Raw genomic sequence first — 12,273 nt, forward strand, 5'->3', positions numbered from 1 at the left:
AAACACGCTCAGTCACAGAAGTTCCCACCTCCCACATGCCATCTTACCAATGTGCGCTTTCTAAATACCAACAGTACTTTTTCTTTTACACCCAAAGCCAGTTTGTGCTGGAGCAACACAGGTTCTGCAGCTACCTGTACAGAGGGTGAGGTTTCCCCTCGTAGTCCTGATCCACTCGGTGCACAGTCGATGTGTTAGACTTGATTTATCAACTTTGTCTGCAAACAGCAGAAGATTTGAAATCATCGATCATCTTTTTTTATACTTTGATAAAAAGTTGTAGACACGCCAACTGCTTCATATTCTTTTCAGTTCTCTCACACTTTAATTACTGTGAAAACTTTCATCGGCAGTTTTCTCAGATAAAACTAAAGCATCAGAGAACAAGTGCAGTAACTCCAACACTGTAATAGATGCAGTAAACACCTGCCCGGGATAAAAGCTGCTCGTTCCTGGATGAATCCTCTCTGATTCCAAAGACGCTGAGTTTGTTTATACTGCATTTAATGATCAGTTATTAGGACACTGATCATGCTGCTGTGACTGTTTCTGAGAAGCTGTTGCAATAATTCAGCATCATGAGCTGCTGTGTGAGTGCTTCGTGTCGTAATAACCCAACAGTTATACAGACATTCACCGTTTTCTCCTTTTAAACACCGAGCGTTCCTGCTTCCACACACACCTGCAGCAGTGTGTGATGTCGCAGCAAGCAGTTCAGTGCTGCCTCGCTGGCTGCAGACCTTTCTGACTGACTGGGTTTCATTCATAAAACCAGAGGGAGTGAAGAAACTTTCAAATTAAAACCAGAAATAACAAATCCATCCATTCCTAACAAATCATTTTTCCACACTCACCCAGAGAGAGGGCAGACACCAGGAAAGCATCTGCACTCCACCAGTGTTGGTCAAGTTACTTGAAAAAAGTAATCAGTAACTAATTACTGATTACATCCCCAAAAAAGTAATCCCGTTACTTTACTGATTACTTATTTCATAAGTAATTAATTACTTAGTTACTTAGTTACTTTTTAAAAACATGATTTACAACCTGAATAGGTAATAAAGCGATAGATCTTTCAGCCCAATTCTACTTTTTCTGCATAATCCATCATACAAAATGTAATCAAATGAAAAAGTCTCTTTTTAAAACTTGTTTTATTAATTTTAATCTTTTAACTTTATGCATCAAGCAAACATTAAATTATATGCAACATTCTCTGACTGGAAGAAATTTGTTTAACATTTAAACCTTTTTTCTGCACATTCCAGCAAATAAAATATTTTTGTGTTTACACTCAGTCTTTCAAATCGATGCAAGTGAAACACAGCAGAAAATAAATAAAATCAAAGACTCAGCGGTCCTGTTGCTCTATTTTCACCTGTAAAGCAGGAGTGGGGCAGGCGGAGGTTTACCCTGGTGCAGGTGTGCCGCAGCGGTCAGTGGAAGAATCCGCGAGTTTCTCTGTGAATTTCCCATTACAGTCGTAGCGCACTCGGTGCTCGCTCGGAGGTTTAGGGGTTTTTTCGCTGTAAAAAGAAGTTTTCTTCCCACGCAGTGAGCAGCGGACGCTAATGTTTTTGTCACTTTTTATGGAATCAAACTCAAAGTAAGGTCAGTACTTCCACGCTTTAAACGCTGCAAGCTCATACTCTCTCCCGCACTCGATATATTATCCATTGTTGATCTGCAGACGGCTGTTGTCACAAACGTCGCACTCGCTTACGTCATTGTCATGAGACACGGTTTTAGTAACGCAGTAACGCAGCGTTTCTACGGGAAAGTAACGGTAATCTAATTACCGTTTTTGCAATAGTAATCCCTTACTTTACTCGTTACTTGAAAAAAAGTAATCGGATTACAGTAACGCGTTACAAGTAACGCGTTACTGCCCATCTCTGCACTCCACAAGAAAAGTATCTGAATCAATGTTCATGATGCCAAAACCTGTAGATGCTGCTTTATTCTGTGCCTTTGTTCTATACACAGCCATCATATCACTAATGTACCACAAATCTGTGAGATTTATGAGTGTGCTCTATTATTGGTGCTAGCAGCAGACAGTCTGGTCCTTGGTAAGCGATCTTGGTTGGTTGCCCAGGTTCTCCACTGAAGGTCCTGCTGGGTCCACACTTGTTCCAGTTTACTTTTAAGGACCTCCATCAGAATCAGGATCAGGGAGGTGCAGCCACCTCCGCGACACGGTGGAGGGTGACTCACAATTAAACTCACAGCAAAGGCAACAAAGATTTCACATCAAAAACCTTGTAGTTTCTTTGGTCATAGAAACTGATTTCTGTTGTTTCAGTGCTGCTCTGTGTGCAGTGTCTCTGCAGCATGACTTCTGCTTTCTTTAGAGAACCTCAGCAGAAGTAAAACTGCTGACTTTGAGTTTTTCTGTCCTTGTATTCTGAGTGTGCTGCTACAAACTACTTGTTTTGGCAGCACAAATTATTCCACCCACAGCAAGGTCAGTCTGGAGAGTTGAAGACGATGCTTACTGTGGATGGTATTATGTTGGTGTCCAGGAACACTGAGAGGAATCCTGGTGTCTTTTTTCACCACAATATGTCCTTCAGTCAAGTACACTATATTGCAAAAAGTATTTGTTCATCTGCCTTCACACAGATATCACATCCCATTCTGAATCCATAGGATTTAACCGTCTGGGGTCCAGGGAATGATTGGCCGTGTTCGACTACTTTTAATTTTACACCTTTAAAACTGTTTATCTTTGCTTTGTTTGGTGTCATTCTTCTCAGCACAACCTCACATGTCTGAATTTACAGTTGGTTTTTTATTTTGACAGCAACAAACTGTTCCAGCTTCTGAAATCAGGCAGGAGGTTCCGCACCATCCGAACAAGAACAGAAAGGCTCAAGAGGAGTTTTCATCCTCAGGCCATTCGTGTGTTGAATCAGCCCCCCCTCATCCTTAAGTGACTGAGACAGGACTCATTACCACATCCTCATATCATCCTGATCCTTCTGGCCTCACTACAGCACAAGACACTTTAACACCATCCTCACACAGTGTACACAAGCTGTAAATTTCCAGATTGTTTTATTTTATTTTATTTCTATTTATATAATGTACATAACTCACCCACTTGCTGCACATAATGTCCTCTTTGTATGTACTCATTCACTGTATATAAAGTTCTGTCTGTCTCTTTTTTCTTTGCACAGTCGAGGAGCGTATCAGGTCACATTTCACTGCGTGTTATAACCATGCACAGGACAAATAAAGAATCTTCAATCTATATTAATGAATAAACTAGAGATATGGTAGAAGAGGGATAGCATACAAGCGGATGAAAAGTTGAAGAAAACCTGGATGACAGATATCAATACGTCAAAATCAATAATGTAAAATCTAATCAGTTGAAGGAAGAGATCTGCAAAGCAGCCGGTATTTTATCTGTATTTATATTTGTTGAGGGGGGAAAAGTATTTGTATTTGAGTAAAATTGAAAATAGGCGTAAAAATCCAGTTTCTTGCGTTACACTTCTAATTAACGTTACAGTATAAGTATTCTCTCATTATATCCATTATAATAATTATGGATATGCAATATTAGTTGATGTTTTTCCATAAATCCAGCAATGAACATGTAACAAAGAACGTCATTGAAAAGAAAATAACATAACAGCCATTGCCTCATCCATGGTTAAACCAACAACTGATAAAATACCATGGTGAACATTATGAACCCCCCACCACCACCCGTCCTTGTTGGAGGACGCTGAACAGACAGTGAAACTGACTTGCAGGGGCAGAACATGGCTGTGATGATGAATTGGTGCTGGTGGGGGGGTTGCAGACAGTACCAGGAGAGGACACATGTGATTATGCATAGCAGATGCTGACAGATGTTTGATATCTCTGCCTCTGCTGATTTGACTTTTGCACACATTACACATCACTTTGGTTTCATCTGCAACACTGACTGTAAAATGCTTCCACACAGCAACACTTTTCTTTTCTATTTGATTGAGTTTCAGCTAAGTTAATGAGTGACGGGAAGCTATGCTAAGCTATGCTAAGTAGTCTATAGCCCCACATCTTGCTGTCTGCAAAAGACAGAGTAACTTAAACGTACCATATGACTCCCACAAGTGCATACAATTCAACAGAACTACACAAGCATCGTTTTAACCTTTTAAACCGAACATTAACGTTACTCTGTAAACAGCCTATTGTCTAACTGACCGAGCTAACAGGGCTACGTAAACAGAGCGAACATATCTAGCTTATAACTAAAATTGTGTGGAAAAAAACAACAGCCAGTTTCTTAACAAAAACGTTTCTGCTCTGAACTGGAAGAAAAAACCCTGAGTAGAAGCTCACATCAAGACAATAGCTCCTCAGTTCACAGTAGCATCGCTCTGCTAACATGCTAACAGCACATTTGAGTTACTCACCCCCTCCCTCCTGTGCTGAATCGTAGCATGAACGAATCACTCACTCACTCACCCCCTCCCTCCTGGCTCACAGCTTCTTCTTCTTCTCCTTCTTCTTCTTCTTCTTCTTCTTCTTCTTGGTTGGCAACCAATGTTAAGGAGCGTTACCGCCCCCTGGCTCACAGCTCAGTGGACATTTAGATGAGAAAATATATATTTGACACATTTGAGGAAAATACTAATGAAATAAAAATAAATAAAATAAATGTTCCCTTTAGAAATCTTTTTTTTTTTTTTGCTCTTTTTTGCTCTATAAAAATAGAACATTCTGGCAAACTGTCGGGCGACTCAGCAGGGGAAAGCGGTGCTCTGCCTGCACTGTGTATACAGCAGGTGCAGCGCTGCTGACTTCAACTGAGAACATTGTTGGGCGGTGGAAGGAATACTTCGAGGACCACCTTAATCCCACGGGCACTGAGTTCCTGAAGGCTCTGGATGTTGTAGAGCTTTCTTGGTTGACACGCCTCTGCGTGGAGATCAGGAGCGTTACCTCTGTATTGGCAGACCGGGGTGGTGGTTCCCATCTTTAAGAAGGGGGACCGGAGGGTGTGTTCCAAGTACAGGGTAATCACACTCCTCCACCTCCCTGGGAGGGTCTATGACAGGGTGCTGGAGAGGAGAGTCATCGGATACAGTGTGCTTCTGGAGTATGGGCTGTCTGGCCCATTGCTACAGGACATTCAATCCTTATACAACCATTGCAAGAGCTTGGTCTGCATAGCCGGCAATAAGTTGAACGCGTTCCCGGTGGGTGGGCTCCACCAGGGCTGCGCTTTGTCACCGATTCTGTTCATAACTTTTTATGGACAGAATTTCTAGGCGTAGCCAAGTGTGGAGGGCTTTCAGTTGGGTGGTCTCTGCTTTTCACGGATGTTGCTGGTTCTGATCATTTTTAATGCATAAGGTTGGATGTTTAGACCTTTTTCCTGCTAAATGTGATGACGGGGGTGGTCGGGGGACAATCCCTCTCTGTCCCACGTGTCTTGACAAGGACAACATTCAGAGAATTGGTTCAATTCAATTCAATTTTATTTATATAGCGCCAAATCACAACAAAAGTTGCCTCAAGGCGCTTTATATTGTACAGAGAAAAACCCAACAATCATATGACCCCCTATGAGCAAGCAATTTGGCGACAGTGGGAAGGAAAAACTCCCTTTTAACAGGAAGAAACCTCCGGCAGAACCAGGCTCAGGGAGGGGCGGGGCCATCTGCTGTGATTGGTTGAGAGAAGGAAGACAGGATAAAGACATGCTGTGGAAGAGAGACAGAGATTAATAACAGATATGATTCAATGCAGAGAGGTCTATTAACACATAGTGAGTGACAAAGGTGACTGGAAAGGAAAAACTCAATGCATCATGGGAATCCCCGGCAGCCTACGTCTATTGCAGCATAACTAAGGGAGGATCCAGGGTCACCTGGTCCAGCACTAACTATATGCTTTAGCAAAAAGGAAAGTTTGAAGCCTAATCTTAAAAGTAGAGATAGTGTCTGTCTCCTGAATCCAAACTGGAAGCTGGTTCCACAGAAGAGGGGCCTGAAAACTGAAGGCTCTGCCTCCCATTCTACTTTTAAATACTCTAGGAACAACAAGTAAGTCTGCAGTGTGAGAGCGAAGTGCTCTAATAGGGTGATATGGTACTACAAGGTCATTAAGATAAGATGGGGCCTGATTATTTAAGACCTTGTATGTGAGGAGCAGGATTTTGAATTCTGGATTTAACAGGAAGCCAATGAAGGGAAGCCAATACAGGAGAAACCGGCTCTCTCTTTCTAGTCCCTGTCAGGACTCTTGCTGCAGCATTTTGGATTAACTGAAGGCTTTTCAGCGAGTTTTTAGGACTTCCTGATAATAATGAATTACAGTAGTCCAGCCTGGAAGTAATGAAGGCATGAACTAGTTTTTCAGCGTCACTCTGAGACAGGATATTTCTAACTTTAGAGATGTTGCACAAATGGAAGAAAGCAGTCTTACATATTTGTTTAATATGTGCGTTGAAGGACATGTCCTGGTCAAAAATGACTCCAAGGTTCCTCACAGTGTTACTGGAGGCCAAGGTAATGCCATCCAGAGTAAGAATCTGGTTAGATACCATATTTCTAAGATTTTCAGGGCCGAGTACAATAACCTCAGTTTGATCTGAATTAAGAAGCAGAAAGTTAGCGGCCATCCAGGTCTTTATGTCTTTAAGACATTCCTGCAGTTTAACTAACTGGTGTGTGTTACCTGGCTTCATGGATAGATAGAGCTGGGTGTCATCAGCATAGCAGTGTAAATGTATGCTATGTCTTCTAATGATACTGCCTAAGGGAAGCATGTATAATGTAAACAGAATTGGTCCTAGCACTGAACCCTGTGGAACTCCATAATTAACCTCAGTGTGTGAAGAGGACTCTCCATTTACATGTACAAATTGGAGCCTATTAGATAGATATGATACAAACCACTGCAGTGCAGTACCTGTAATACCTACAGCGTGCTCTAATCGCTCTAATAGGATATTATGGTCGACCGTATCGAACGCTGCACTGAGGTCTAGCAGGACAAGCACAGAGATGAGTCCACTGTCAGAGGCCATAAGAAGATCATTTGTAACGAAATGAAACCATGATTCTGTAAATCGTTGCTCTTCTGTGGCTCGTCAAGTTGACATCAGCACATCAATAACCTGCTGACAGCAGAGCTCAGTCTACTGATGAGGCCATCATTCAGGAATGAGCTCACTGATTAAGCCCCTTTTCTATTTAGTACCTACTTGGATCAACTGGCCACAACTAGTTTTCCATTACGACCCAGTGTGTGTGCTTGTTGTCATAGCAACATGTCCCGGGACGTGATTATTATGCAACACAGATACGATAACAAAGGTGGACATCAAAGCGAACATAGTTTTGATTTTTGTAAATGAGACGGTCTCATGACTCATCGAGTGACTGACCAGCCAATCGGTTTCATGCAGTATGACAACGTCACATTTTAGTACCTGCTCGGATCGCTTGGAAGCCTGGCCGAGAAGGTCCTAAAAAGTACCTGTACCCGGTACTATGACCTAATGGAAAACACTGAAAACCGCACTGAGTCTTTCCAAGTAGATACCAATGGGAAAGGGCCATTACATCTTAATGATGACATCATCAGCATCATCATCATAAGAGAATGCAGAGTCAGAGAGGCCACTAAACAGAAGACCTCATCGTACTAGCTTTGGAGGATCTTTATGAACTGCATCCTTCATCTGATTGGCCGGCTCAGTCTGACATAGCACGAGGGAAATACCTGGAGCGTCACCAAGTGAAAGAGAAACTACGGCATGCACTGCTAGAATCACAGGGGTGATTTCCAAACCATTTACAGGAACGCCTCGGCCTTCAGCAGCAGCAGCTGTGTGGGTTTATCACGTTCATGTCACGTGTCTGTTTGGACCATGAAACAGATTCCTGTAAGTCACCTGATTTAATGATTCTTACATAATGCTTCTTTACTGATACATAACCACACCTTCACATCTGAATTCATCAGACGAGGCTCAGGGTCGTCAGTAGGGTTTGCAGTCCTCTAGAACTCCTCAAGTGGAGATGTCTTTGAGGAAGATACTGAAGCACAACCTGCTCCTGGTGGCATTGCAGCTCTGTTTTTGTGCGTATGCACGTGTGTGTTGTTCACTCTAAGCATTTATTGACATGTAACTACTATTAACTAACTACTTTATGGGTTTGATCTGTAGAGTCTTTGTTTCAGACACTGCTGGGATTTCTTAAAGCCGCCACATGTGGAGCTCCATGTATCTGCCATCAACATGTTCCTCCAGTGATCGAGGCACATTTCATATAAACAATATTGTTTTTAATGAGCAGCTTTCATCCTGTTCTTCTTCATTTAAACAACATCATCTTCACATTTTCATGGTTTACAATAACAAAAGATCAGAAATAATTACCGAGTCTGTAGGCATGAAAATACAGACGTACAACTCATGGACTTGTGTTACTTCTATGTTTGGTACGTGACAGACGGTTCAGAGTCTGAGTTATAGGATATTAGAGGATATTAAACCCTGACATGATGCAATAAAAGACCCAATTATTACATAATACAAGATTCAAGATTCTTTATTCGCCACATGCATAGTTATACAAGTATAACAGGCAGTGAAATGTAACCTGATGTACATAAATTATCTATATTGTATATGTGTATGCTGGCTGATGGTCTGACATCAGTATCACGTCACCTGTGAGCAGCGAGCAGAGAACAGGTGAGTCTGTTTATATTAATAACCTCCACAGAGGTTAGCAGATTATGAACCACTTTAAACCCAAATATGCTTCTGATACACTGAATGAAGAAGTCAGTTTAAACCTGGTGCTGGAACATTTCTAAATGATGATTCAAGTCCCTTCATCATGAATCTGAGCCTCAAATATAGAAAAATAACTTTTAGCATTTCATCTTCATCTTCACACTAAAATGTCCACAAACATGTCTAACACAAGCAGCATGTATCATCATTGAAAGCTTCAGGTGAATGTGTCATCCAGCTGTTGTCGATGGTGCAGGCGTACTGCTCCTGAAGATACTTCCTGTCAAATTTCGGTCCAGTAGAGTGATCACTGAGACAACCAGAGAAGTGAAGAGTGGCTTTAAGCCTGGAGGAGAGGAGCACCAGGGACAGAGCCAAGGTCACCACAGAGAACGGGATGCTTTCATATTCCCGTCCTGGGAGGATGAACGGGATGACGATGCGGTTCCTTCCTGGTGGGCCGTGTTTAGCTGAGAGAGACTCAAAGTGTTTCCACACTCCATCATCATCTCGAAGAGGGCTAACCGTGATGTTTGGGACCATCTGTGCTCCAGCTTTCTTCAGTGAGTTCCAGTGATCTGGCAGGTTCACAGGTCGATGTTTGTCATCAGGAATCATACAGCTTTTTTTATCGTCACAGTAAAAAACTCTGTGCTGAGGCCTCAGTTTTCCTGTAGCGATACCGTACACTAAACCAGCACTGACGCAGTTCCAGGGAGAATACAGGAGCACGTCAGTGATGGTGGGCAGAGGCAGGTAACAGCTGGCTGGGATCATGAAGTCTCTGATTGATCCATGAGCCACGAAGGTGATGTGAACATCGTCGCTGTGGTTCTTCTTCTCCTCCTCATCAATGCGTTTCTTCAGGAAGTCAAACATGTCTGTGAGTTTGCTGAAGGCGTCAGACTCTGAGTTTTTTCTCAGCCACTGCAGGACAACTTCATCTGTGCAGCTTCTCATTGCCAGCTTTGTCAATCTTTGCCTTTCATCACGGCTCCTCAGTCTGTCTGCTCTGCTGTGTGTAAATACGCGTAACCTCTGAAACAATCTTCTGAAACAGTAATTAAGGAAAAAACATTTTAAGCACAACAAACATTTAATCTGTCCACAGATGGATCCTGAAACAAAATAAAACCAAAATCTCCTCGTTTCATTTCACTCTTTGTTTCCAGACTTACTGCAGCTCCTCGTCTCTCTCCATCTCCTCAGAAGCTTGACTGTCCTTAGCGTTGTCCTTCAGGTGCTTGCTGTGGTTAAAAATCATGTTGGTCAGATCTCAGGTACATAAATATAGACTCTTGGTTTATCTTCAGTATTTTAAAAAGTTTGCAGTGAAAATGATCAGAGTTCACTTAAAGATAATTTCGTTGCTAGGCAACAAACACTCTTTGCACACCTGTGTCCTCAAACTGAACGAAGAACGTTGCTGCGTCATAGATGCGGTTTGTTTGTCTGATTCAAACCTAAATAAAATCCTAACAACAACTAGCTGCTGTTTGTATTCATACTTCATGTGCATCACCTGCTCTCAACGGCTGGTAAAACTGTTGATGACATTTATACCATAATGTATGAATGTCCAGTTATGGACCAGCCTGCTCATCATGTGGACAAACTAACAAAGGGACGTTTCAGAAAGACAAAATATCTGCTTACCTGCTCCAAAACATCTGCTCTGACCCTGTGCAGTCTGTAGAATAGAATAGAATAGAACAGAATAGAATAGAATAGACCTTTGGTCATGGCACACCACCATGCTGCAGGTCTCTGATTGGCTGAAGTATGGTAAAGTACCTGGACAGAGCAGGGAATCCCCAAATGTGAAAACAAAAGTAAAAACATGACTCAGAGTTTCAATACGATGAGCTCAGCAGGACCTCAGAGCTGCCGTCACATTCATGAACACGAAGTCGGGCCTCTACACCAACGTGACCTTATGGGTTACACCTGCCTATCATTTAATAGCCCCTCCCACAGCCACAGGTGTCAGTGGCTCCAACTTTGTGGTGACACCCACACCTGTTTGCTCCATCTTATTTCTGTTTCACGTGGTTCTTTGTTTTCTGCTTTGGCTGTGAGAAACACAGATTTCTGTTATGGATTTAAAAACATGATGTACAGATGCTGCTATAAGTGTGTTTACAACAACCACTGGCTCTCTCCCACAGGGTGCCTGTGTCCCCACTGCCAACCAATCACAGCAGATGGCCCCGCCCCTCCGTGAGCCTGGTTCTGCTGGAGGTTTCTTCCTGTTAAAAGGGAGTTTTTCCTTCCCACTGTCGCCAAAGTGCTTGCTCATAAGGGGTCATATGATTGTTGGGTTTTCCTCTGTATGTATTATTGTAGGATCTACCTCACAGTGTAAAGCACCTTGAGGCGACTGTTGTTGTGATTTGATGCTGTATAAATAAAACTGAATTACATTTTTATTCTTTCTTTTCATTTCTGTTTTTAAAAAGAGCAATAAAAAAAGCTGAGACATCACCCTCAAGCCTGACCTTTGTATTCATTCATTTTTATTATTATTGTCCATCCATCCATCTTCTTCTTCCGCTTTATCCGGGGCCGGGGTGTGGGGGCAGCAACCTAAGCAGAGAAGCCCAGACCTCCCTCTTGTGGTGGATTTTTGTGTGATATGTATAACTATGTAACTATATACACTATATATCTATGTGCACTGAACATATATATTTAAATTTTCATGTAGAGTGTTAAGCACAAGACATTTTGCTTCACCATGGTTTATTAAGGTTTTACAGTAACAGGGCAGTTAATGCTGTTGAGAGTTCGCCTGAACAACTCACTCTCCTGCTCCAGCTAACTAACCTTCCCTAATACACACTCAACGTCTTTCATGCAGCACAACCAAAACAGTAACATTGTAACAGAGATCCTGAACACATACGATATAATCACACACACACACACACACACTTTGAACCTACACTGAAGTGTTTTAAGCATGTAACCTATGTAGTTATAAGTTTGTGCCACCTGCTGTGTAAGATTTAGTAATTAGGATTAATGTGTGATGTTTGACCGTGTCATGACCTATTGTGATAAGCCAGAGCAGGGGGTAGTCAGAGTCCTGACGTTGGTGGGAGAAGGCTATCAGGATGGCTTCAAAATTTGCGACCTCCCTCTCCCCAGCCACCTCCTCCAGCTTATCAAGGGGAACACCAAGGCGTTCCCAGGCCAGCCAAGAGATATATCTCTCCAGCGTGTCCTGGGTCTGCCCCGGAGACTCCTGCCGGTGGGACATGCCCCGAACACCTCACCCAGGAGGTGCCCAGGAGGCATCCTTGTCAGATGCCTGAAACACCTCAGCTGGCTCCTTATTATTATTGTATTATTTATTATTTTGGAACAGCTGTAAATGATTTGCAGGTCTGTGTCTGCTTCATTAGTAAAAACCTCTGTGTGTCTTTGGTTCATAGCACCTCTGCAAGCACAGCTCAGGTTGATGTAAGAGTCATGTCAGGACACAGAGGTCATGACCTCCCACCACC

The 12,273-nt window shown here is 42.5% G+C and overlaps 1 protein-coding gene across 1 annotated transcript; it reads right to left on the reverse strand.

The window, feature by feature from the left end:
• Positions 1-8,947: 8,947 nt before the first annotated feature.
• LOC134626822 (uncharacterized) lies at positions 8,948-10,477 on the reverse strand. Its single transcript, XM_063472743.1, has 3 exons — positions 10,421-10,477; positions 9,943-10,011; positions 8,948-9,815 (listed from the first exon to the last, which is right to left on the reverse strand). The coding sequence occupies exons 1-3, from the start codon at positions 10,432-10,434 to the stop codon at positions 8,948-8,950; spliced, it is 951 nt and encodes a 316-aa protein (XP_063328813.1). The 5' UTR covers positions 10,435-10,477.
• Between the last annotated feature and the right edge of the window lie 1,796 nt (positions 10,478-12,273).

The sequence above is a fragment of the Pelmatolapia mariae genome, linkage group LG4 (assembly GCF_036321145.2).
Source record: "Pelmatolapia mariae isolate MD_Pm_ZW linkage group LG4, Pm_UMD_F_2, whole genome shotgun sequence".
Lineage (NCBI taxonomy): Eukaryota > Metazoa > Chordata > Actinopteri > Cichliformes > Cichlidae > Pelmatolapia > Pelmatolapia mariae.

Bases quoted from the DNA above. Each gene is read 5' to 3' on its own strand.
- LOC134626822 (XM_063472743.1), bottom strand. The intron at 9,816-9,942 runs GTAAGTCTGGAA...TTACTGTTTCAG, and splicing joins GAGAGAGACGAGGAGCTGCA to AAGATTGTTTCAGAGGTTAC.